The following is a 27,377-nucleotide window of genomic DNA, read 5'->3' on the forward strand; positions in this document are numbered from 1 at the left end:
GGACCTTCAAAATCGCAAGGGGTCCACGTACCGCTCGTTCTCAGCTCAAATTATAGTCGGGATACACGACCCCGTACGGATTCTGAATAACCTTATTAGTAAATGTAGTTTACTTATATTGGCCATTTTTCCGCAGCCACCTCTCCTTCTCAATCATTAAGTGTTAATCATGTTATATCGATTCATATTCAATTTGTTAAGATTTATTTGCGGAAGGTATTAATCGGGTCAGCGGATTGGGCTGGCAAATGAAGAACGGCTATTTAATGAAGACGTCCTAATCCTCGCACTGATATTGTAATCTCCATTCATTTGAAAGAACCATACGCGAATTTACGGTCCCCGCTGAGCATAATTTCGAAGAGGTCAGGGGGGTTTATCGCAACAGGCGATTATGGATGGTATGGGTGGACACTCACTACTCGCTACCACTTCGTGCTACAGTCTGTAAGCTGTGTGAGCAGGTGTGTCCAACAAAAAAGCATTTCCTCCAATGACCAAAATACATCGTTAGGTCATAGATCGCCCACACCAGAGACTAAACATCGTCCGGTTTCTCTGCGTAGGATTCCAAAGGTCACTGGGGAATATTATCTCGCTTGTGGTAAGGAATACTGCCAACGCCTGTGTATCAACAAGTACGCTATCCTACGGTTCTAAGAATAAGAAGTTTTCAGAAGGCCACAATCTATTCTACCCTGTTATAATGCACTAACCCATAGAAACAAAAAGCAATTCGTGCACATATCTATAGGTGTAAAGGTGTCCGTTTACGTGCGCATACAAAACGTACAATAGAAAATACTTCAGTTGCGTAAAACTTCACTTTTACGCTATCTAGTAGATGACATGAAACAATACATAGATAATCCACTACTTCCCCAAGTAGTGAATATCGCGTACTTATCCCATGATGATTATACGTATTTACTGCCCGACGCTAGCAGGAAACTCGTTACATTATATCATTGTAGTATGAAAGACACTTGTTTCGGCGAGGTAATTTTATTTGGACAGATCAGTTGTTCTGTGAACTCTCCGAGCATCCGCTACAAAATCTGTGCCACAAGTTCAGACATTCCATCAGACGGCTGGCCAGCTACAACCTGTAGCTATTGAGAAGATTCCATGTCGAATTAATTAGAGGTTTTCGATTATTCTACGTGCACGTATCGTGATGGATTCTCACAACTAAAAGCACCCACTCAACTACGTGCATCGGCGAATGATGTGAGATATGTTGCTATTGTTGTACAATAGAGGACGCTAACGTCCATCATAATTCGCATATAACACTTGCAGTGATGAACGCTTGCGTGCGCATAAAATATAGAATTCTAACTGGAATTAATAATTATTTGCCTAATGTAGGTATGTTTTTGGTTAAATGTTTTTTTATAAAGGTTTTTTTTGCGCGACTAGTTTAAAGTCAACAAAGGATTTTGTTCTTTGCTATTTTTACTCGTCGTCTAACACGCTCGAAAGTTCTATCAGTAGACGTTCAAGTAACGAATTAAGCACAGGCTTTACAATGTTTTGCTCTATTCTATTGCTTGCCATCATCTTTTTTGTCATCAAATTTTACACAATTTACTTATACAATCAATCGTTATGTCTCGCGAACGTGTGGTGTTCAAACACAAATCGCGCAGTTAATCGCTTTACTCAGCAAAATCAATCTAATAGTTACTGCAATTCGTCGAATTACTCGAATCATTATACTTGCTGACATACGTATTTGTCCGAGTGAGGTTCGCTGTTGCTGTTGATATAGTCTTTGCAAATAAATCGCGAACGAATTAGCAATTTATGTCTTGTTTTTTAAGGTTACATATAAGGTGAAACAGATTTTTCAGTAGAATTTTTTGCGGGTGCATCCCTGACGGTCATGTTTAGCTAGCATTAACCTAAATACACTATTTCAAAATATTCCTTCTTGAATTCGTAAGTAACTCCTTAATGGTAACCGTGCCTCGAGTGGTATTAGTATGTGTAAACTTATTAACGGCTGTTGCTTAAAGACGCTGCATAGAAAAAAAACGTCCAGCGAGTTGATTTTGAGTGGGAAATTTTGGGCTAATAGTAAACTTAAAGTTCCAAAAATGCAAGGGCTCAAACAAACGAAAAGTGCAAAAAGTTTAGAAAAGACTAACCGCTGTAGTTTATGTGGATGATCCGACTGGCAATTGACGTTCTCCTTTCTAGAAAAATCGTTGATTAGCATAGAAAAACTCTGGGTGCATCAAAAATTGCTTCTTGAGCTATCTTAACAAACTTTCAAGCCCGTTCTAAGCCTCATCTAGGCCTTATTGAGGATCTTGGAGTAGTTTTTTTCTGCGAAAGTCTTCTTCGGATATGTTAGAAGCGTTTTACACACACAGAAGATATGGGAACTGGCAACAGCTTAGACCGCCGACTCAGAGCAGAAGGCAAGTTTTTTTTTTTAAATCTCGATCGGAATTTCTTTTCCGTGGAAAGCCTGGATAACAGGTGATTTTTACTCAAGTTCCAAAAGCGAGACAATGTTTTTCGACATGATAGCTTTGCTGTTTCATTCTAGAAATAACTCACTATCATGTGGTACCAGAAATTACGGATGAACGCATGCTCATTAAGACAAATCGCCCGCCAGCATTTACCCCACTTTTCCTGCTTAGTGATTTCAGTACCTTGTAATTGGCTAAATTGTTTCAGAAGGCAGCGTCTTATAATGTCTAAAAGTAACATGCTCGATGCCTATGAAGATGCCTCTGTCACCGTTTATTTTTGCGAATGTAATGTTTCTTGGAAAACGCGGCTAAAAAGCAAAAAAAAAATTGAAATTACGTAATTAGTTGCTTACGTTTTTTATATTGTTGCACGTATGAACGAGGCAAATGTTCTGATCCAGTCGATTGACTATTACTTTCTTCATGCAAATGACTAGGCAAATTCTAGACTACTCTCAGTGCAGGGATGACTGATTCGGATTCACTTCAGTTTGCTTTGCTGCTATAAGGATTTCCTCGTAATATTTGTATTCGACTCACCAAAACTATTTTATTAGAATTATTTATTATTATGTTGCCTGTTGGTACCCTTGAAGACGGTGGAACAGTTTACGTAATCCGTCAACCATACCGCTACGATGGGTTCTACTCTAATGAACCTGCTCTGCTTGATATGCGCTGCTAGATATCTGGGTCATAATGTAAGTGATGGTCATTAGTCTTTAACGTTCCGTTCCCTTTTTAAATCTCCCTTGTTTGTTGAATTATGTATCATCCAAGGGCGCGTTTTTGTACTTTTATAGTACAATTAACAAACTTCCAGGATGGAGGATGTTCCAGGTTAAAAGAAGAAGGTAGTTCAGGATATTTGTGCCGGATAAAACAACAACTGGATAACTGAGAGGACTGCTCGAAAGGTTTGTTGAGTTTAAAAACGGAGTGTTAGGCCTAGAGAGCAACAGAATAACCTGCGAATCCCAAGTTATTGTCAGGCATCTGGATGTGCGGAATTGTACTGAAAATCAGAAGCTTTGATGTGCGATAGACCAGGTAACGTGTAGCCATAATGACAGATATCTATTCAGAACTGCACGAGCAGTAGCTCTAGAAAATATAGTTAAACTCTACGTTAAGCCAAATCTCCATACCAAAAAGCTTCCGACTTAGGTTTGGCGAAACTGGAAGAATTTTTTACATCTTATATGGCAAGTAGTGCATGAAAGTAGCGAAACAATCTACAAAGATCTGCTATGGCAGATTTTATCGATTGAACAAGGCTGTACAACATAAAGGACGCGACAGAAATCGCAAAGTCATCCGTCGTCACGATTGTGCCGGGCCACATATGACTATGGTTGTGTAGGATGCTCTTCAAGAGCTTCAGTGAATAATTCCGTTGCTCCCACCATACTCTCGAGACCTCATACCTACAGATTACCACCCCTGGCCACTGTCAAATGAACTTAGTAGTGGCACGATAGACAGTGGGGAGGATCTCAAAACCTGATTAGACGAGGTATTCAGCGCCATACTTGAAAACCTGTGGCGCAACGGAGAGAAATAAATTGGTTTAAGAACGGCGGAAAGTGACGGCAAACTCACAAAAACTTAATTTGTTCGAATGAACCACGTATTTTTTTCAGGTGAAAAAACCATTACTAACGTTCCAACATGAATAAAAACACTTAAATGAACCATAACAAGGATATATACACTTCTTTTGCTAGTCTAGTGTTATATATATATATATATAGCGCTTCTTACTCTACTTGATCGGCTCGTTTTTAAAATTTTTGGCTGCGCACTAGCGATTTGTAATGCCATTAAGAAAACTTTAACTGGGCCTTAAAGCCGCATAGTGGCATCTTGCTCATTCTTATAACAAGATATTCTGGAGTCGAATAAAACAAACCGAATAAGAAAAATTGACGAGGGTACAAACGCCTCTAAACATGCCCAGAGATTGATGGAACAGCTACAACTATAGCTGTTGTTCATTCGGCTGTTTCGGTCCGCTTTCGCTCTGTTTTTATCTGACGGAAGTTGCAAAATGAAAAATACATTTGCTTAGTTTCTTCTTCGTAGCTAGTTTCCTCTGATCTGTTCAAGAAGCAAACATATTTCTCACCTGCAATATTCACTTCTTTCGAAGCTGCTTTTTCGCACCTGATCTGAAGTGACTGAGAAACATAGCAGGCACCGGGGATAGGTCGCCATTCCGTAGCTAGGTAATAAGAAATGTACAAAGGAGCCTTTTTCGACTATGGAAAGAGCAGTGGAGGTAAAAGAGGATCCTCATAGAAACTTCTGAAGTCTTTGTTCATTTCTTGCCACAACGCCAAGGGGCGTCACTTCTCGTTGCCGTTCTAGAACGGTTTACATGCAACATAGGGACCGTTTGCAAAAAGGATTCCTCAGGGGAAGCACTAATAGCTGAACAGCAATCAAATGCATGAATTGTGATTGCAGACATTCCGATCTTTATCGAATATCAGCATTAAATTGCTTGCTTTTCATTCTTACTACCTCAGCAAAAGTAGAGATCGTTGTCCTGTTTCAATACTAATTAATTTCTTTTTAAGTTTGTTTGGTAAATGAGTCCTATTCGGCCTGACAGAAAAGTGCATTTATACGCTTGGCGGCCCTCGTTCAGGTTTATTCCTAGTACGTTTAGTAATACGAAAAAGTAGGCAGTAGAAATCCATTCAAAAATATATTGTAAAAATTCCCGCTGATTTTTTTGTCACCCGGGAACGGCATCGATCTGTTTTTGGACCTAGGATCTGTTGGCGAACCCAGTAGGGAACTACGTCGGCGGGCTGTTTGTTTATAATTTTAAAAACTACCTATAGAAAATGCGAATACACACAGTGAAAGAAAAGGGGTTTGATCAAGGCAATAATCCGTCGATTTTTCTTCGTTGACTTTCAGACTTGTTAGAACAGTCGCCGCTATCCGGTTGCCATTTAGATCTGTTCAGCCGTCATCACACTGAACGCATCACGTAAAAATAAGAGCCGGCTTCTAACTTTACAGCCACAACTGGAGTAACAGTTCATATTCCGCATCCTCTTCGCTAGACCAGCAACAGGCACACTCGCCGCCCCCAATGGCGCAATCACTTTTTGCAACTGCTGTGACCTTTGCTCAAAAGGCACTTCCGCAAAAAGGTAGCGCGTGGTCGGGCGAGGTACAACTTACTAGAAAACAATCGCTATGCACATAATACGGACCCATTTCGAATCTCCCGCAATACCGCGTACCCACATGTATATGTACATCCTCGAATATACACAGACGCCGCTTCGCTTAGATATGCATTTTATGCTTTTGAATTTAGAACTACGAACTAAAAAAATGGCCCTTTTCGAATAAGACCAAAAACGAATTCTATAAAAGCTATAGTCAACCTGTAATTTTTAAGCTATGTAAAAGACTCGGACAAGATCTTCGTAGAAACTTACGACATGAACTTACATGAATAAAAAACTCATGTAAGGGTGTAAGTGAGACCTTTGCTTTTCGTGGATCTCTTGCGTTTTCGATTATAGCACTGTTATGTATGGAATCACTTGAAATACCAAACTATATTATTAACCTACATAAACTGATAAAACAGACAGGGAGCACGACCTTTACGTTTCCGTCAATTTACGTTTTCATTGTTCGGTATTAGCGAATGTATATGATGTTGAGACTGCCTAGTTAACTAAATGACAGCTTGATCAAGTTAGAGCTGAAGGATAGAGTCCCTATAAATAAAGTTTTCGACAAGCTGAGCTGAGCACGATCGTGCGGAAGAAACTAACAAACCCTATTATCAATGCGAAGTTGTTAAGAAAAAGAAATCTGCAGACTGAGAGAACCTGATCAGGAAAGGTATCGCCCAGTAAACTAAATCGCTGCTACAAAGGCTTCAGGGGGGGGGGGGGACACTTATAAAGGATTTGTAACAAACTCATTGTAAAGGTAGGTGACATAAGGTGATGCAAATTTAGACCTTGTAAGGCTTACTTCCATCGTTAGGTACGCCTTGCTTTATAATTTCTCTTTTATGTAGTGGTCAGATGTTGATGCCGTGATCCATTGAATTGTTGTTTACTTTCAGAAGATGTATTGAAAGTAAGGTTGTCTTCACTCAGTACGATTTTTCCAAAAAAAAAATATTTACAATATAAATCAATTAAATGGTGGTCACAACTGTCGTTATTATCATTATTATGGCTGCTAGCTACGATTATTAGCTAGAAAAAAATACATTTGGGTAGCACTCTATTCTCATTTCGCTAACAGCTCTCACCAAAAGACGATTTTTTGATGGCATTCTCAGAAATGGTCACTCAAGCTCCAATCGTTCGGCGCCGATCCAACCGCGTACGTAGTATCGTCATCAGTGAGTGCTGGAAACTATAAAATCGTCAACAAAGGGTCATTATAAGGTGCCAAGTTTTTTACTATTAGAAGCGATGCACCTTTCAGGGTCACAGAACTCAATTATAACGTTAGTACGGTTTTTGATTTCATGGACTTTAACAATCCGTGAAACACTCGATATCGACTTCCACCTTACTGAACTTCAGCGTCGATAATTGTCCTGCTTATTGGCCCTCACTTGATATAGTCTGCCCTTTAGGAGATCAGAATGTGACTAACCTAAACGGAGAGTCGATCTATCCTTAATTTATAGCTCTCCAGCGGGCTTGTCAGTTTCTGTAGTAATTACTACAATAAAATTAGCTTATCTTAGCATGCTTATAAATGAAGCTGGTATATTCTATGGATTCCATATTCTAAATATTAGAGATTGTTCGAGCTAGGATTATATGGGATGTAAGTGGGAAAAAATACTCTTCGGCGCTCAAGTTAGCAGGTTAACGCCCTAACATGACAGTATGTATTTCAGTAATGTATTATCAATTCTAATTGATTTTTGTGGTATATTTCTAAATATTTTTAGTGCTCCCTGTTTATTTGTCATAGACTGCCCACACAAGGAATGATGATTACATTATCTTAAAAGAGACTTAAAAAAACGCTTAAATTATTGAGAGAAGCTTAATAAAAATGGAGTAGCCCGTTTTTAGCCTCTGCTCATTGTGTGGTTAAATTTTATACGAAAAACCTATAACAGGTTATGTTTACAGCAATTTGCTTCGCAAAACCGTAGTTTAACTGGGTGACCTGGCGAGTTATGATTTCAAGCGGGGTCCAACACTATGATTGTCTAAATCCTGCCGAAAGCAGCTTCAACATGTTATTGAACATGAATTGGAGAACGTTCAGATTAAGCCGATCTAAGCATTCAGAGTCTGTGCCAGTCAAACTTTCGCCTACTTAATATAAGCGTAATAAACTCGTTTTATCTGAACTCAGGTCTATTAGTGGTAGCAAATAAATAACCAAGGCACCGGATAACTATGTGCACCATATGTATGGTCATTACCTAACATTATTCCCTGTGTCTTCGAAGAACGAAAAATGATCAACTCTAGCAGATGATAAATGCTGCACAAGTTCCACTGATCAAGTTGGTCTACTTATTATCCTATAGTGCTAACTAAAACTGACGCTATCCATTAAGAGCCCTATTCTCAGATACTATATCGCGTCAAACACAATATATTCATTTGATATGTACAGATGCTTGCATGTCCGCGATGGCGTAAAGTATGAAGTGACGAAATGGGAGGTAATGTCACACCACTGCCAACATAAAATTGTCATTCTGTGTGTTAAATAGTACGATATCGTGAGATCGGCTTAGTACTTCTGCTATTATATCAGTTTCTTCATATCCGCTCCGCCATATTTGCTTGAGGGTGACGCTTAATTGATTGCGCTATTCTGAGCACACTGTTTGTTGTAGTCGGAATAACGTACACTTTTTGTTTGGCTACAAGTTTTTTTTTTTTTTTTATAAAAATAGCGTACTTGCGAGGGTAATAAAATCTGAAGAAACTTGTATTTTCGTCAAGAATCAAAGTTCTTTGAGAAGACCTAGGTCCAAAATAGGGTTAGTACGTGATATAGAGATAGGGATATGTGCATTACGAAAAAGGTATCTGTGTTTCTGAATAGGCCAAGCAAGTGATTACAACAAGCCAAGTAGGCAAACGCACTTACTACCTTAAAGTTTTCAACATTTCCAGACAACTGTGCGCGAGTTGCTGCTGGTTCGCCTTAGCCAAGGAGGGGTACGGGGATACACGCACGGCAGGCAAAGACTTCTATCTAGTGCCCGTTCTATACAATGATAACTACCCACAATCGTTGCAGCAATGTGTTAGTCGATGCGGACGTACGCTGCAATTAGCGAGCGAGCTAATTCTCTCTACTAGCCATCTACCTTAATCTCCTACGGCGGACACGTCTACTGTATCACCATGCTTTGACAGTGAGCAGCAACGAAACGTGAGGACGCAAGACGCGAAAACAAAGTGTAAAAGAATATAGCCGCCACCTGCTCTATGCCGGTCCTTTTGACGACCACGGTAAGTCTAGGGTCGATACACAAGGAGTAAATGGGTCTAGGTTTTACGCGTGATAACGTATGAATGCAGAGTTGGGCGCGTGGGTTGTCATTTTTTTCAATGGAGCAAATGATTGCAGGTCGAAGACTGTTTTTTTTTGGCTTTATATTTGTCATGTGATTTGCGGCAGCTGACGAACGACTGGGCGAACAGTGAAAATAGTGGTGAATAGTGGTGACTGTAGTAGCAGAGGTAGCAGTAGTGATAGCATAAAGGCAAAGCACGATGCAGTCGGTTAGAACTATAGCCTTAATAAGTGATTATAGATAAGATTAGTCTTTAAAAAAAAAAAACCGATTTTGACAGAAGATCGCAACGACAGGTCTGAGTTCAGTAAAAAGACCCACGTATAACTTAAGTTACTATAATTCGGCTTTAGATACACGGCTCAGGTCAAATAAGCTCCTTTATATCGCTGGGTGAAAGCATTCGGTATCATCAAGTACAATGGTCTATGGCCCTAGTAAAATAAGAGCCTATATCAGTTAGATCTTTTCGAGTCATCTTTGTTACCCAACGTAAACCTTGTATTCAATAAAATCTATAGAGTCAAAAATTTATTGTTACTTCTTACAGATAAAGAACATTATTATTTAACGGCTAGAGGAATTCCCTATTTGAGGCAACATCTGTAAAATAGGGCTACATCGAAAAGACTCAACCAGCGAATAGTATAATAATTAAACAAATACATATTCTTTAGAATATTGATCTATTTGTAGCTTTCTGTTTTAAAGCACAGTCGTGTGAACAAAGAAGTGTCCTTTATTTACCGCTCTTTGATGAGTCTGCTTTACTCCAGTCTAACGAAACGTCACTATAAGCGCTGGATATGCATGGAAAACTAGGAAGATACTGCATATACTTAAGAGCTTTATGCCTAGTACATGTGTCTAATACTAAAAACCTAAACTAAGGACTTTGTCTAACAAGCACTTAATGATGCATTCATCCGAGAAGCCCAACACTGACATATACCTGCACTCAAGACACGGAAAGTAACCTCTGTTTTTACGATCGGGGCTTTAAAAATCCTACGGCAAATCTAGTTCGAGCTGCACATTCTCAGATATGACTTGTCCTTTGCAAACCTATTATCACAAAACTACGATTGATTGTAACTTCGCCGATAACTAACTCAATATGAGTCGCTCTGTTCCCAGGATCCTGTGCTGTACGGACACCATATAAGTTACATTGTGAAATAGCACTTTCGTAGACGGCGTTAGGATGAAAGGATATTTCTAAAAATGAATGATCTTTAAAAATGCATAATTTTTTAAATAAAGACGAATTGAGTTTGCTTAATTCCGTGTTTAGCAGAATGAAAATTAAGTTTTATTCAGCAGTTGACAAGACATTTTAATAACATTTCATATAAACATACTCAAAAACTCTTTAACAGATCCTGATTTTTGCTGTTGTTGAACGTATTTCGCTTTTAGAATAAATAAGAAAAAATGATTGATAGATAACTCAATGACTAAGAAAAATTTTTAACCATCTTTAGTTCGTCGGCTGCAATTTAGTAATCCTATTTTGATTATAGAAAAAAAAAAACAGACATGATGAATACAGTGCTTGTAATCTTAAATCTCCTATTAGCAATTTCTTTTACGTGTCTGGCATTTGTTGGATGTGAAAAAGTTAAGGGGCAAAGTTTTCTATGTACGTTTCTGGTTTTCGTTTTCGCAGTCAAACCAGCGCTCATAACGAAATCATTTACTTCCAAGTGGTACTTCCAAACTTGGAAAAGTGACATTTCTGAAAAAATTGTAACCCTTAACGATTGAATGACTGTCGCCATCCAATAGTCCCATTGGCAAAAAGTGCTTTATTCAGTCAAGTCCGGAAACTTACTAGAAGAGTTCAGAGACTGACTAAAATAGTCTGGGGATTGACAAGGAGGGTCCGGGTGCTGACTAGGATGGTCTAAAGACTGACCAGGAGAGTTTGAAGACTAACAAGGGGAATCCAGGAACTGACTCGGAGAGTCTGGAGAGATTGACCTTGACTTTTGAGCCATTCATTCGTTGCGACTAATAGGCTACCTCTCCGAACGTTCAAAGTGCACTTATTGCAATCACTTACGTTGTTTATGATAGAAAGAACGCACAACTATTAAAACGTTTTCTTTCATTCAATAACGGGGGAATTCAGCTCCGTTTTTCCTCCTTAAATTATGATTTAATCGGGTTGCAACGAATTGCGCTTAGGAAGAAATTGGTGTACCGTGGCTGCCGAAGTGTCAACAAATCGGCATCATTAAACACGTAGAGGGCCACTAGTGCTAGTCAGTCATATAGAATAGCGAAGTGCTTGCTTCTTTCATTGTCTCTTCCTTTTATTTCCCCGTCGGTTTTTCTGGCAGTGGTGAGTGTTGCAAATATGCTGGCCACCCGGTTGCCATGACCCGCCGACGTGGTTGGCCACTTCGTCGGGTTCCGCGCGTGCTCTAGGTCTTTTTCTATGTAGCTTTCTCAATGCGTGTACCCGATAGTTACATCCTGTCGTTGTATCATGTTCTCCGGAGGTTCTCGACGGTCGCCTGTCTGGCCTCCCACAATGGTTACTCTAGCCCGCACGACCAGTGGCCACTCACTGTCGTCTATCGTCTGTTGGTAAGAGTAGTTCCAGTAACCATTGCAATAGTTATAATACGACAAGTAGTACATACTGTGTGATAGCGTTTACTAAGTGTATATCTGAATGTGTGCTTCAGCGTGGTGATTGCGCTAAAAGTACTCTGCTTAGAAACGGTGGTGGCATTACCAGTAGCCCGTCGGTACTATCCTACCGAGAGGATATCAGATAGCTATGTAGCGGTTGCATTGAGCTACATCTTCGTACATACCGAGTGCACTGGCATATGTATTGCTATATGGTCGCATATGCTATGTGTATTATTTTTTGTCATTATTTCTCTAATGAAAAAAAGTAGAAGATTGACGACCCAGGGCCACAGGTTCTTTGCGTTGCTAGAGTTCTCTTCAGTCAATATGCGTTTTGTCGTAGACGGAATAGCTTTGTTAAGAACGACAAAAGATAACTCTACACGCATGCTCGACCAATATCGTTTGATATATATACATTTCAGTGACAATAAGCTGACCTAATACGGGCAGAGTATGGTTTTTCGATCTTTCCCAGCCCTTTTTGAAATAAAGCAAATTTGTTGGTCAGGACGATGGCCGAATACTATAAAAGGAACTACAGACCTGCGGTTTAATCATCGGCCACCGCGGTGGGATGAGACCCTCATCACCACCGCGGACAGACCATGGGTAGATTCAACAGTTAATGAGATAAGTCGCTATCATGGTAAATAGAGAGAACGCTGCTAGCTAGAACAACATCGGGTCCCACCGACACATTAGCCATCCAACGATACACAGAAATATTTTCCTAATACACTTGTACATAAGCCATTCGCACTATCGTTGACAGGGTAGATCTCAAGTAGGCATTTGCATAGATAACAAGCTAACACATGAGAAAGTCATGATAGAATCAGCGAACGAGCGACGTGAACAGGACACGGACAGGAAGTCTTGCAAGCCGCTGCTTTTGGAGGCGGCTAAGCCAACTACGACGCGAGCGATGGTCACTCTTGGAGCGTTTAACGTACGCAGGCTCCATACTTTGATAGCAACAAATGATAAGTTCTACAGTAAAAACTTAGAAGAATCTGCCTGGAAGATAGACTCCTGTAAGTCTTCTTTCCTGGCTAGTTTCTTTGCTGACAGGCTTGAGTTTCCGTTACCGGAGCACATGCGTATACACTGTATCCTAGCCTAGAGGTGATGGTGATGCAGACTTCGTAGATATGCTGATAGGCATGTTCTACATGCCTAGCAGGTTTTAATATAGATAACCCTCTATTGTGTGGCACGTCACTCATTCTTAATAATTCTAATCCGCATTATATTCAGATTATATATATTAGATATATAGATATATAGATTATATATATTAGATTCAGAGCCGCAAGTTATAGGCAGCTGCATAGTACATGGAAAACATTTTATTCGTTATGTATTTTTTCTTTGGTCCAATTTCCTAAATAAAGTCATATTTGTTTGACTTCTCAATCACACAGCACATATAGATACATCTCTCATCATTTCGGATATTATGTATTGTTGGAACTGACAGGTGTTGGGCATTGTGTAACTCTTTTTCCATTTCTAGAACTTTACAAGTGTATCTTTGCAGTATAGCAATTAAACCCAAAATATTTGTCAACCCGAAGTTAGAATGTACCTGAGCACCAGTTCAGAGAATCGTCGGCTTACCTTATTTGAGCTATTGTATATGGAATGTTGACAACGGTAACGCACAACACTAACAACAAAGATATTGATTGCCAACGACACTTGGCATAGCATTTGTATTTGTAGCATTTGTAGTTTTTTTGAATGTTGCTGTGAGTTTTGTTCATTGGCAAGGTCCACTTTTTGCTGTCTGCTGGTGAACTTAAGTTTGGTAATAACGATTTTATTTCTGGCTTCACTAAAAGCGGTGGATGCGGGAACAGCAATGGCGGGCGAGTCCACAGCCGTCCTTGCTGCCGCCACGTGCATTGTTGCAATAGAAGTTTTGATGGAGGTGTTCTCCTCTTGGTGATTTGTTCTTTGGTGTTCCTGTTTACGCTGCCGCCGCCGCTGCTGCTGCTGCTGTAGCTGTTGTCGTTCTGGGCGACTTTTTCGTGAATAAGACGCAGCGACAGCATCAGCAGAAAGTTGAGTCGTTGTCCGAACACACCTACGGCCCCGCTCGGCCCCATGCCGAGGGTTGGCGGCGATCAGCCGCGCGTCGCCGTCGTCAGGCCCTCGTCTCCTCGAACAGACCCAGTCACCTGAAGAATCGCTATTCGACACTTGCTTTAATGCTTCAACGGCCTTCTCACCAACAGCACACAGATCCTGTGAGGATCGAACAAACGACGTATTGCAAACTTTAGCAGTAACTATGTTCTCGATGTGTAAAGTAATGGTATTGCTTCGGATATTATTATTGTTGTCGTTGATGCCAATTTTCCTAATATTAACTGTGGCAGCGTTTCTTGTTGCCACTGCCGTATGCTGCCGACAGCGTCTTCCGCCCGCTGCACCCTTTTGCTGTTGTTGGGGCTCCTTACGCCGCAATGGGGGTGCACCAGCGGCCGCTACTGAGCGGACGACTGCGTCAGCCAGCTGACTTCGGCTGGCGTTCGCCTCCTGTTCTAACCACCTAAAGAACGGCCTTTGACTGTCAGCTGAGCAAGGTAAACCAGGGCAACCAACTACGGAAGCGGCAAGAAACGAACGGGGCGCGATGCACATCGTGAAACCAGCGCGCCCCTCAAGGGTCAGCGTCGTTTTGCCCCCGAAGGCTGCTGCAGTTGCAGTTCTACACCGCCGCAGCCGCCGAACTGTTTTCGGGGCTGGCTGGTGTTAGCTACTAATTAGCTACGTGCCCATGATACAGGTCGATCTGTTGGCCGTCTTGTGTGCACTGTCGCTGCAAACGCATTTCTTACTACTAATGAAGTCATTTTCCCGGAGTAAAAATGATCGAGTATTTTTGGAAATTTCGTTTTTCTCCTACTTTCACCAAACAACGGTAGCCAATCGGCACTGTCAACGAATTACTACAATACGATAACAGTACTCCAACTGTTCTCTGAAATTAATTAACTTCTAAATGTAGTCACTACAAAAGTACACCTTGATCGTCTGCCTAGTTCATTAGGTCGCCATTGCTCTGCCCGTCATGCACCGCGTTAAGGTTTCTCCGTTGTCCACTTCGACACTCTGGCGTTGTTCTATATTTTATTCCACGTAAGCGAAATTATGTAGCGTGCGCGGGTAACAGCTAAGATCAAGAGATGTTTACATACACTGCGCACTCTGAACCTGTTATGACGACAAGTTGTATCTTGTTAAGAACAACCATAATCAACCAAGTGTGAATTGTCGCATGACTGCCAAGCGACGTCCAACGCTGCATGCCTTAATTAGCACTTTCAAGACACCGTTTCATGAAACCACGTGGCTTGCCGGCCCCGCGCGTCAACTAAATTTGAATCCGGCAGCCGCCGTCAACTTTGCACACCGAGCATCCGAAACTTTCGCCGCCAGAGCTTCAACTAAAAGAAACTCCATTGAAGTATAGTCTGGTCGCAGCGCCGCCCCACGGCTGCTTATGGAACTAGTAGGCCGCGCACCAGAAAACCGGCCGAGGAGATGGCAAAGGAGAGGGCAGGACATCCGCCATCGGGCACCACTCGCTTGCTCACACACACCTACCCCATGGTGGCGACGATGGCGGCAGCTTGGCGGGTTCACGTATGGGGAAAGATCAGAGACGAGCGCGGTGACCGCTTGAGGCGGTAATTCGACGAAGCCAGCACAACGACGGTCTCAGCGCTGAGGCAAGCGCCCGCTAAAACTAACCGGCACAATCGAACGGAGACGAACGACGCTAAGCGGCAAGTGGCTAACGAATGCATTCGAACAGGCGTCCAAGTAGCAAGTCTTAGATCTCAAGATCGAAACTATTTGGACGAAAAGAACCGGCCATCAGCGGCAAAAGCAGACGGTTCTCTTGTATATCATGATGGCACTCTGCTATTCATAGTAGACCGTAAAGTCTTCTTTACAATGCCCTCTGCAGCAGTATCATGGTGGCAACTTGCACAAACAGGGCGATAGGTAGCTGTGCATTGCATACACTGCACGGAATCATAGAGCTAAAAAATGACTAAGTGGTTGCATAGAGCAAGCGTCATTGATACTTGGTAATATTATACTTGTTTTATTATGTTGAGTGGGTAGGAATAGCAGGAAACGGCGCCACTGGAAGTGATGAATCTAGAACTAGCGATGATGGACGAATACTTTGGCAGGACAAGGTTACTGCGTGCTTGCGTGACTTGATGTTTTAAAGGTGCTTGATTAAATGAGCTGACCACTAATACAAGAAGAGGTTGTTGATCGTTGTCTACTGATCGTTGTCTACTGCAAGGACCCCCCACTAGTCTAGCCCTTTAGTTCTCATCAGGTTTGCTACCGCAGTAGTCCAATGTTGGCATACGAGCGCTTTCCTTGACAGGCGGACCCGCCCCGAGAACTATACGAACGCGAGTGTGACCTTTAACACAGCATGAAAGACCGCTGCATTTCTGTCAACGTATGCCTAAAATGACAAAACTTTCTGACAGAAGTATATTGCCGAGTATAATTTCGCTTAAGTTCATTCACAATGCCGGCTTCTAAGTGAGACATTTACGAGATCATGGATTCGATCCATGAAATTTTTATCACATGCATCTTGCCTAGCTTAGTCTCAGTGACACTACGTACTTGAGTCTGTTGTCTATGATAATAACTATTAAGTAAACGACCCATTATAGATATTTGATTACTGAATAACTTACACAACTTTTCCGAGGCGTTACAGACTGAGTGGGCCTTCTCTAGCTTTCGCTAGCTCCTTAGAGCTGCATTATGTCAACAGTTGTACATTCGTACATACATTGACTGTAGCAGAAGGTGCGACGAGGTGGTGATACGACATATATCCATACGTAACTAAATCGCTGTCTGAGACGTTATTATATTTTCAGACTTTTTAAAAGCGTTATTCAGTATGAACCCATTCAGTGAACTAATTCAGCTTACTCACTGGATTTTCATTATGTTGCTACAGAACGGATCCGAGATCTAGCTTTTCGACTTAGCACACAGAGGCACTTGAAACGCAGACGGTTCTTTTAATACCAGAAACTGCTGTCAAGCCTTGTCATGCGGCCAAAATCCAAATGGTGTGTATAAATATATGATTCTTTGTGTTATATTATCTGGAAAACGCGCAAATACAGGCTGGTGGAGTACTTTATCTTGTAGCTAATGAGCTGTCGTCAAGCGAAGTATTTGCTCGAACTTGATACGCAACTTTTCAAAACATCCTGAATAGCAACGTTACGTATAGAAAAAAAATTGTTTAAAACTAAAGGGAGTGTTAAAACCCGACCCGTTTTACTGTTTACGAAATGTTTTATTTTTCGAAAATAAAAAAGAAAATAATAAGAACTAAGTTTTAATATGTCGCTGACGTTGTCGAGCACATACGGGCAGTATTTTCATCATATGTTATCCGACCCGGCGTCGTGCCACCGCTAAACACCGGCCCTTTTTACTTCCGTCACGATTTGCCTTGTTGCAATATCGATGCATGCTAAGTGAACGGAGCGACATAAAGCGATAGCGTTCTTTTACGAGGCCGAGCATAGCCAAAAACCTGTGTGTTTTGGTATGAAAAATTACTCGATAGAACAGATCACAATAAATTCATATCATAGCCCAGTGACCTTCCTATTCAGACATGTTCATTGGCCGCCAGCGACAGTCGTTAAGGCGTCATCTAAATGGAGCGGAGCAAAGCAAGGATTCGGAGCAGGCCTTTCACAAAAGGGGTTATCTTCTTTCAGTGCATCGCGCTCCAGAGGACGTTCGGTAGCTTTTGCGTCGTTTTGTCTTTCCGTACAGCTTCGTACAAATTTGCTGCTGCAGAAGCGATAGCCGCAAAAAGCTGGTACGTGTGTATGAGTATCCGTCTCTGAGTGCTGTTAAGACAACGAACGACGACGGGGACCAGCAACTTAGACTCGGCGACAACGATCTCTATTCGAAGATGGGGACTTGTTGCTGTTGCTGTTGCGGCGTGTTCTCGTTGCAGGTAACAACAAGCGGCCCTTTGTATAGATTCTTCTCCTTATCGCCACTGCTGACCAGTGTGTGCCCTACTACCACGCGCTAATACGATTAGTAAGCAAGCACCATTGATCTCACAGCTGTTCATGCAATACGCGGGCCCTTCCATTCCAAAGCTGATGCTAAATGACCACAAGCTTCGCGGGTTTACCGCATTCACGAAGACTTGCAAAATCTCGAAGATGCAAAGCAAGGTCTCCATCTCCCACGTTCTTCCTGTTAGCCCTTTCCAAATCAGTGACAGCCATCACAAAACATCTATCTTCCTTATTTCGTCCAGGCCAAAAGTGCACGTGATATGATTTCGCTTGTTAAATCATGTGTTAGAATTTCCCTCTATCAGAATTTTCTATTTATCGAAGCCACATAACGGCAATCATAACTGACTTCCTAACCTTAGATAGGCTTTGTTAGCGCACAATACGCATGTATTGCTAAGACTGTTTTTTTTTTTCCTAATTCAACCACAACGTAACGGCCTCCTATTTACGATGAATTAATAATCTAAAACTAATCTAAATTAGACCCTTTTAAAACTAGTGAAAGAAGTATGTTAATGAAAAACATGTGAGCATATATCAGCTTTTAGTACTTGGCTTTTCACATTTTCGGTAAAAACAGTTTGTAACAACAGGTCTTTATTAGATTAAGTGTATCAATTGCGCGCCTGTTCTATTCCTCATTATAAACCAGATGTGTTATTGAGCCAGCATCTTTATTGACTCATTTACGTAGATGCAATCAAATAAAAATAACTCAAAAACGTAAACAGTTGTCGCAGTTAAACATTACTAAAGTGTAATGAAACATCGAAATGGAGCACTCTTTTTCCAAAAGTCTGTCAGATTAAATTTATGGACACCGCATAAACGCGTGCATCATACCCTCATCAAACTCATTTCCACTAGAGCTCCTGCTTCGGATCAGCTTCAGGTCGTACCGTACTAAGATATCACCTTGGTAGCGTTGCAGTATAATCTTTATATATTCAATTTTTTATCCTTGTACTCGAACCAATTAGACAGGTTGTACTTTTTTTTTGCCTCTGGTTAACTTTTCGCCGCAGATGGAGGTTTGACGCCATATTGTAGTATTGCTGCTTGATAGTATCCGGTAGTGCGAAAGCGACGGACGGGCTTCGTCTTGTTTTTCCTTACACGTTTTGACTCATCCGCTATATTCTTGCACGGCATGATGTTTTAGGTAAGAGGACTTTACAGTCGATCTCGCACCAATAACTGAGATTCGTTTGTATTGTTATTTATGTATTGGAATAATAGTTTATCTCGTATAGGCAAAACGATCCCATTACTCTTTGTTGACCTCCAATACAGGAACGAGCTGACGAAGCTCTTCGGACCTTGAAAAGATCAGCTGTACTTTGGTCAGTTGTACATAGAACCCTACAAAGTCATTGTATCTCCGTTTGCTGAAGTTTTTAACGGTTAACAAAGAGCCTATAAGAGAGACTGCCACATTTTCTGTTGTTTTGTCCAGTAGCTTTGCAAAGACGACCTGGCGGACATTGCGAGACGCACTCATTGGAGGTGTGTGTCAGCTGAATGCTACTAGGGGGCAGCAACAATTCGTCTGTGTGCCTAAACTATCCCAGTCGGAAAGTAGCTTAAACGTCACGGTTGGCTGCTAAATATATTCACTGATTTAAGATATCGTAGAAAACACAGTGGAAGGAATAGAAGAAAATAAAAATCCATAGAATGACTAAAATCACCAGATGAGATTTTTATCAGGTAAAATGGCGCGCCATAGAACGTAAGCATAGCACGCTTTCCATTGGGCAGAGTTACGCTGATGAAGATAGAGCACTGCGTAAACCCCAAGTGAGATGAAATTCTCTCTCAACGATAATAATCATAATAGTTTACGAGTCGCTTCTGAATCTAAGTTAAACAAATTTGCTCGCTTCGCTACATTCGTTAATATGTAGTATTGTTTTTAAAAGGCGAACCATAAGAACAAGTGTAATTTATATGCACAACGGATAAGTTCTAAAACAGAATGAATTTATAGAAAGGTAAACTGCGTACGCTTTATCTCCTTGCAGTAACTTTTCTTTTAAAACTAAGGTTAGGTAGGCTACCCCAAAATTTACCGAGTCTTTCCCCGGCGGAATTTCCGACATACATAGATAGATGAAGGCAAGACAATCTTAGCCTTCGCCGAAAATCCCGAAAGCTTTGCCTTCACAAACGCTGTGTGTGTCGCTCATGTGGTGGCAAAAGAATATAATCCAGTTTAAAGAGTTTTCACATATCGTAAAAATAGAAGTTGCATCAATTCAACACTCTAGATGAAGATTGCCTGCCGAACGTGTGTAAAATGAAAATCTGTTTAAATAGGACCTTGAAGGCCAAAAGTTTCGTTTCTTGCACTTTGTTTCATGTCTGAATCGAGTGTTAAATTTTTTTATCACTCGGCTTTTTTGGACAGCACCACAGGCCAAGATAGTAGCTACTCGCTCACCGTCTCGGTCAGTTTTCCATATTGACTAGCCGCAAACAAAGAAAATGTTTGTTTTTTTCGTAGACGTTTGCTCGAGAGCCGGCAGGCAAATGCTTGCTAGATTTAGGCAGTTCGACATCGTTGTTACTTGTCCTAAATAAGCTTCGTCATTTTGGCTCGCTGGTTTTTAGCAGGAAATGAAAAACTTACTAATTCAGATTTAAATAAAACAAGCACAATCTAGCGATGGAAGGGCGACCACTTTAGATGTATCTTCCGGCAGTCTTCCTCACGATTGTAGGGGAGGATAGGCAGCCATCATAGAGGCGAGTGATGAGCAAATGGGTTTTTTCCCAAAACAAATGACATCGTACTACCGCAGGCTAAGGTACACTGCCGTACAGCGGCAGCAGTACGAGCGCAACGAGGAACAGCAGTGAGAAACAGTCCAGGGATTTCGGTAGGTAGGGACACAGTTGGCTACTCTACTATCAGTGCGAAGCGAGTTACTCCATTTGCACTCAATACTGCACCCCGTTCTATAAGGGCAGTCAAGTTTTGTGAGAGCGAGGAGAATAGAGAAATCGACAGGGAACGGTTGAAAGTAGAGATAACGACAATGTTAGTATATCTGCGTCGCAGATAGGTAACAGCGGCCCCGCGAGCTTGATCAGATCGGGCTTCGTGTTTTGCAACGTTCCGGGCATCTACCTTTATTTATCCCTATCTGACCGGGCTCAGCTTCTAGCTCCTCCAGTGGTTGCTGAGTCCGTCCCCTTGTCCCTATTGCTTCGTCACATAGACAGTCGTTCCCTCAGCAACAAGCTACGGCACAGCGGCGACAAGGATGATATGTGAATGCCGTAAACTTCGGTGCGTGCCCTTGTCTTACAAGTGCTGAGCCAGCTGTATTACTGGTAGGTGGCCGCTGGAACGAATTTCGTGGGGTTAAATGGGCAGAGCGGAATATAGAGGCTTGTCGTCGTGTTGGCGGAAGACAGTTAGGCCGCATGGTTAGAATGAGTTGGGTAGCAGGCGCGAGAACAAAGAGGCAATGGAGTTTAGGACCCGCATGGTTAGAATGAGTTGGGTAGCAGGCGCGAGAACAAAGAGGCAATGGAGTTTAGGACCCGCAAGGGGAGAGAAATGTTGGGGAAGATACGAGGATTAACAGAACAGGCGAATAGACTTCATTACATTACGTCGTCACCACTTAACGCAGAGTTTCGAGGTGCTGTAAAAAAGAGTGCAATGAACAGCGGCAAGAAATATAAATAGCGATCGCTTTCAGGCGCCCAGATGCATATGGCTAAGTAAGTGCGCACACCTGATACATACGCGTTTTATGATTACAAAGCGTCAGTATTCGTCAGGTCCACAAAGTAAAGAAAAGGGAGAGAGAAAAAAAGATAGAAAGGGAGAGAAAGAAATCGCTCCGGCCGAAAAGGTCGTTATGTAGGGCAACCTTATCATCGATAAATAAAGTACAATAGTTAGTCTTCTAAAAGACTTCCGAGTCTTGTGTAAGTTTATTGCTTTAAGTCGCGTTAGTCTACTAAGTAAGTTGTGATGTTGCATTGTATTTACAATGTGTACGCTTGAGCAAACCTATCAAACTCTTAGAGAAATTAGGCACCTTTGTGTGAGGTTTAAATACATTCTCATATTTGTATATGATAATGATATAGTACTTGTCTCCTTTCTTGCGATTGAATCATTCAGCATTTCCATGCATCTCTGTTGATCTGACCGAATTGATTCTTCTGAGATTTCGCTCATAGACCGATCAGTCCTGCCTTAAAATAAACAATTTATTTTATTATTTAATTAAACAGCTATAACATTTGATATCAAGCTTCTCAATAGATTTAAAAATAGTTATGAAAAAAATGAATGTTGGTGTATCTGACTCAATTAGCATTTATTTTTATACGCATATATCTGTGTTTATTATTTGTGTTGTTAAAGAATAGCTTATTTTTTTATTTTATACAGTAAATGAACGGTGAACATAGTAAAGAAAGCTGTGCCTTTAAATAATGATTTAATAATGTTTTGTTATGCTTCAATTTCACTTTTTGTAGAGCGAAATCATATAATAATAAATACGTTGACCGTCAGCAATTAAAAGAAAGAGGTAATCATTTGTTAGAAGTCCTCGTACAAGCCACACCTATTTGCTCCTCGAGCATGCCCTTCCATTAAGAGACCCGCCTGAAAACAAGAGTCAACTTAGTTTTCAGCATTGGCAGCGACCCAATTTGGTAAGAAATTAGAAAATTTATTTACCCTGCATACCTATGCCTGTTCGATATCTGCCCCTATTAAACTAGTGATACGTTGAACTGGTCTTACAACAGTTCTTCACAGGCAGCATAAATTAGGACTTGTTGTTTTCGAAGCAACTAAACGGTACCAAAAGCGCATATTTATATATAGCACTTACTAGAGATAGCTTGAGTATATTGCTAATTGTCCTAGGTTGGAGCGACATTTTGCTCAGAGATCTACCTGCAACATCGGCGATTTTCTCTTGTTGGATTGCTTTTGAAATTGAATGGAGGGTACGCAAGCTTTGTGGGAGTGGAGAAATGATTGGCTGAAAGACGCCCTTGTTCAGGGAAGGATTAGACAAGGCCAGCCATTGGAAGAGTGGATGAAATGAGGACAGACCCTTTTGCAGCATTGTAAGCTTTTGCAGATCTCGCTTATGGCTTATTTTAACTTTAAACCTTACAAAGTAAGAGCGTTTAGAACCAAGGGTTTCTTGAAAACGTACCGATACGTACTTAGCTACATCGCAGATTCAATAGCTATCTTGGTTAGTCTCCAAATTCACTAGGTTGGTCATCCTGTTATTTCAAAAAACCTTTGCACTGAAAGCAGAAGAAAAAAACAGTGGAACAGCAAGCTTTGAAAAGTTGTACGATTATGGAACATATTTGTTTTGAATTTTCTCCACAACGATAAATAGGTAAGTGTTTCAGTTTCTAAGTAGAGCTGACTTCTTACATAAAACTATCCTTCCAATACAGATAAATAAATAATAATCTAATATTATATTGAATAGTTTTTATTTACTTGCTTCTATACGGATACTGTACACAATGCAAAGGTAGATGTGTATTTTTCTGGTATAGTTTGTCTGCTTTACCTTCAAGGTAAAAGCGGCATGAATCTTAAAACGCTTAGGGGATTCTGTTGATTGAAATTTGGACACCCATTTCAAAGAGTTGAATCTAGTATCAACTAAAATGTTGAAAATTATTCGATATGAACTTCTAAGTATTTAAAGATAAGTATGTAAGTTCTGTGCGCAAGAAAGGAACTGGCGTCCTGAGGAGAGGCAATTTATATAGAAACAGTATAGTAAATGCTACCGTGTTCAGTTATCTACTGGAGGGGTTTTCCGATATAGCAGTAAAACCAGCAGCGCAGTCACGCTTGACTAACGGTGGTCGGTGAGAAACGGGGTTGTTTGCACTGCCTGTTGTATTCCTCACACGCATTGGCTACCGATCACTTCGTTTTAGTAGTCCTATCCATTCTCTATCGACCGTAGGTCAGAGGGGCCTAATTTCGATCACTGCGCCTTCTATTTGGAGCTCGATAAAATTAGCAACGCCAGTTCTGCTTTCTACGCGATAGAGGTTCTGTACTTCAAATCTGTATGGGGAGGTTACTTATATAAATGGAAGATTCGGCTCCGCTGCTTAACAGTATGTGCTTTCTGGAAAGAAGACACCAAGCTTAATAATTAACCTGTTTTCAACCTGCATTGCTATCGTTTTGTGCCAGGATATAGGCCCTAGATGAAACATTCCAGCACCAATTAGTTCCTCATATAAATTCCAGATAAAAACGCTAATGTTCCCACTGATATTACCGATCGGCGGTTGATTATCTAACTACCTACAAACACCGTTTTGCTATAAGAAAAAAAAAACAAAGTAATTTCGTTTTATTGTTCACGCCTTTTGAAAGCTTCACGTAGGGTATAGTTTTTTTTTATAGGTAGGATAATTTGAGTTCGCCCCCTCGTGCCCACTAGCGTTATCGAAGTTCTACCTGGTTTAATACGATTACTTGTTCTTCCCCCTCTTCGGTAGTGCAAGATGAATCAGACCAGCCATATTGCCGATTGGCACGATCGGGATAGGGAGCGAGATGAAACAATAGGTGCCAATAGTAAACAACTGGTTATAACGATGGCTTGGATAATACAATTTTACCTAAAGAAATCGCAGGCGATAAATCTTGTCACGCTGTTATCGCCAATAAATAACACTTTTATTCAGTCTTATTCAAACAGCTTTTTCTTGATATATATCACAATATGCAGTACCGAACCGGCTATCGTCTAAGGGCACTAGAAATGATGTACGACCCATTAAGAAATACTTACTGTATAATTATGTTCACAAAATAGTCACTTTTTTTTTCTAGTTGATTTGAAGGGATCACTTGAGCTTTCTTATAGTTAGGCAAAATACGTTATCAGCAGATTGTTATATTAATAACTTTCTAAAGTTCACAAGTTTATCATAGCTTAGAATATATACAGTTCTTTGTGGTCAACACAAATACCATTCTCAGCTTCGGCTCGCTTTTAGTTAGCATTGCTAGGGCGCAATTTTACGAAACTAACTCCTGAGCTAACTGTTGATAGACGGAATATCGGTTACGCTATCTCGCGGCAAAAGTATATTGTGACTCAACGTAACTTCCGGGCTTGTATTGATTATGTGCCTTCGTCATAACAAAATTCAATTAGTTTCTTTTATCTCGATATGAAAAATCGCATAATTCTCACTTAGCGTAACGCTCGTCGTTCCCAGCAACCAATCCCGTTCGAGTTACGCTCTCCGCTCATAGCAATTTTCATAAATAAGTAGGACGCGGAGAAGTACGGGCGGTACTTGTCGCGGTCTACTGCGAATAAGTGTTGAGGTTTTCCTACGTTGAACTGCCTATAGTTGTCCTTCCCAACTGCATTCGTGCATGGGGTGAGTCGACGTGGCACGTGCAAGGTATGCACTTGCAGAACGTTAGCGATTGCCTTTCGCTGAACAGTACAAATCGAGTTTGATTAAAAATCGACGAGTAGCACCGGAAGCCTCTTTCGGCGCCATACGCATCATCGTAATTAGAAAACGGGCTTGCAGTAAACATATATTGGACATTATTGTTATGTACTAGATAGTGTATTTCCGACACAAGGGCTGTACCCATCTAATCTAGCCAGCTCGTGCACTGATTCGGAAAGCTTGGCTTCTGACCCGAAAGCTAGCCACTAACGTTAGTTCGAGCTTTGTATGGCGGCCCGTATCTAACCGATCGTCAAGCCAAGATACCGTTTACCTTGAATCAACGTAACGCTTAGCTTTGAAAAGACAAATCATATAACGCGGTAACACTAAAAGCATATCCCTGTTTTTGCTAATGGTAGAAATCAGTCATATTCAAATAATCTTCAACTGTTCCCTCATAGCAATGTCGATTCAATCGATGTTACGACATTGCGAATATGTTCTAAAGGGGACATAATAAGGGGAGATGCGTTGTTTTGAAAGACGTTTCGGACAGTATGAGAGTGCTTTTTGCTTGAAACGCATTTATCTGAGTGGGATTTGGAAGAAACATGCTAATTCTAAGAGCTTTTGACAGCGATTTGTGAGTCTGACAGCATCAGGCGTTGATCCGGGTTACAAGGCCGATAACAGGCCGTACGTATGATTAGCGAAAATGATTTTGTGCCTGTTAATCGTTCGGCCCGATAATTCTACCTCAATGACGAGGAATAGCCTATGAACGCACACCCACACATTTTGTGGTAGTTGGTAAAAATTCACACGATTATCTAATCAAATGAGTACTTTCCCATTTAGGACTGCCAAGTTCATTAATACGAGAATATAGACATGGACGTAATAGTCGGCCATTTGAAATTGCAAACGTGACGGAACAATACAGTGTCTCTGGCACGAAGGAGTAGAGCAGAGTAGATGTGTGTAACTGACAACAGATTCAAGTTTCCTTATCATATTTTGATATGATAACCGCATTGGTCCTTTTACGCGATGGCGATTGTCCGTGTAGCTTTGTGCCTGCCGGTAAATGCTAGTTCTATAACAACGCTGTTTTTCTTTAGACTGAATGGCGCAACCTTTCTGCTTTATCTCTAAGAGCCTTTAGATATTTTTTTAGCGTATACCAAGTACATCGATCTATTGGTGTATGGAGATCAATACATTAATGAAGAAACAATGAACTTTAGACGATATGCTTAAACATTACGGACATTCGTAAATAAGCTCACCGATCTCGCAAAGTAACTCGGTCAGCCTGGGCCTTTAGCACGCCTAATGAAAAAAGTTTAGGAAAGACAGCGACTTCATTACAGAAAGCAGATTCTATAGGTATAAAAAGAGCACCAGTTATAATGCACGTTATATTCGTTATATGCACGTTATATATAGAGGAAATAGGTCTGGTGTTTAGTTCGACAGCGCGAATACTTTAGTAAGGTGACGAGTAATTTTGATTGTTCAGAACTTTTATTGGAACCAGCAAGCGGCTGGTTCGGGTCAGTTATTACCAAGGCATGCCGATGCTGACGCAATGGATTTGACCAGTAGCTTACTACAATAGAAGCGTGAAATAGTGCGATGAACCTGTACGTAATCCTTGAGGAAAGTACTCTTACAAAGTAGATCGGGCTGCCAGTGTTATTACACCAGAGGAATTTCTTAAGAACATAAAGGACTTTTGCGATTGTGATGATAATGTGAATTATGTTCGCGCGGTGCATCCCCAGGTTTTATAGTTCTTGCGAAACTAGCTCGCTTGGATAACCCCACCGAGACAGTGGGGATCCGCTCGACCATGCACATCGAAGTAGTGGTCAAGCAACCCTGTTATCGAGGACCTGTGCTATTGACTGACCAAGCGTCCACGTCCGGAGGGGCAAAGTAAGGGGAGCTGTATGTTGCAATAGATATGCAAGTACCCAAGTTAAGTTCTTCAACATACAACTGTATTAATATATTAACCTAAATAGTTCTCTACCGCTCTATCGACAGAACAGATTGCTGGTCGACTCGTGCAACTACCGCATGTTGACTACTACTATATATATA

At 41.1% G+C, this 27,377-nt stretch overlaps 1 protein-coding gene and 2 long non-coding RNA genes across 7 annotated transcripts in view; 1 reads left to right on the top strand and 2 right to left on the bottom strand.

The window, feature by feature from the left end:
- LOC111249930 (gamma-aminobutyric acid receptor subunit alpha-6-like) overlaps window positions 1-15,142 on the bottom strand; it is a 126,650-nt gene extending 111,508 nt beyond the window's left edge. For 2 of the 5 annotated variants that reach the window (XM_086980381.1, XM_086980386.1), the window contains exon 1: window positions 13,315-15,142. In XM_086980381.1, the coding sequence (XP_086836507.1) occupies window positions 13,315-13,805 (491 nt within the window). In that variant the 5' untranslated portion in view covers window positions 13,806-15,142. Of the gene's footprint in view, window positions 1-6,789; window positions 6,890-13,314 lie in introns of all 5 variants that reach the window. The other 3 variants (XM_086980396.1, XM_022804406.2, XM_086980393.1) reach the window with 3 other exon arrangements.
- On the top strand, window positions 1,031-6,201 carry LOC147758453 (uncharacterized). The gene is made up of 3 exons (XR_015321359.1): window positions 1,031-1,230; window positions 3,270-3,406; window positions 5,421-6,201. It is a non-coding gene; the product is annotated as an uncharacterized LOC147758453 (long non-coding RNA).
- Window positions 15,143-21,907: 6,765 nt separating the features above from the next.
- On the bottom strand, window positions 21,908-24,185 carry LOC111242806 (uncharacterized). Its single transcript, XR_002670167.2, has 4 exons — window positions 23,619-24,185; window positions 23,028-23,114; window positions 22,412-22,452; window positions 21,908-22,034 (listed from the first exon to the last, which is right to left on the bottom strand). It is a non-coding gene; the product is annotated as an uncharacterized LOC111242806 (long non-coding RNA).
- Window positions 24,186-27,377: the final 3,192 nt, after the last annotated feature.

Source organism: Varroa destructor, unplaced genomic scaffold (genome assembly GCF_002443255.2).
Source record: "Varroa destructor unplaced genomic scaffold, Vdes_3.0 BEIS01000001.1, whole genome shotgun sequence".
NCBI classification, from domain to species: domain Eukaryota; kingdom Metazoa; phylum Arthropoda; class Arachnida; order Mesostigmata; family Varroidae; genus Varroa; species Varroa destructor.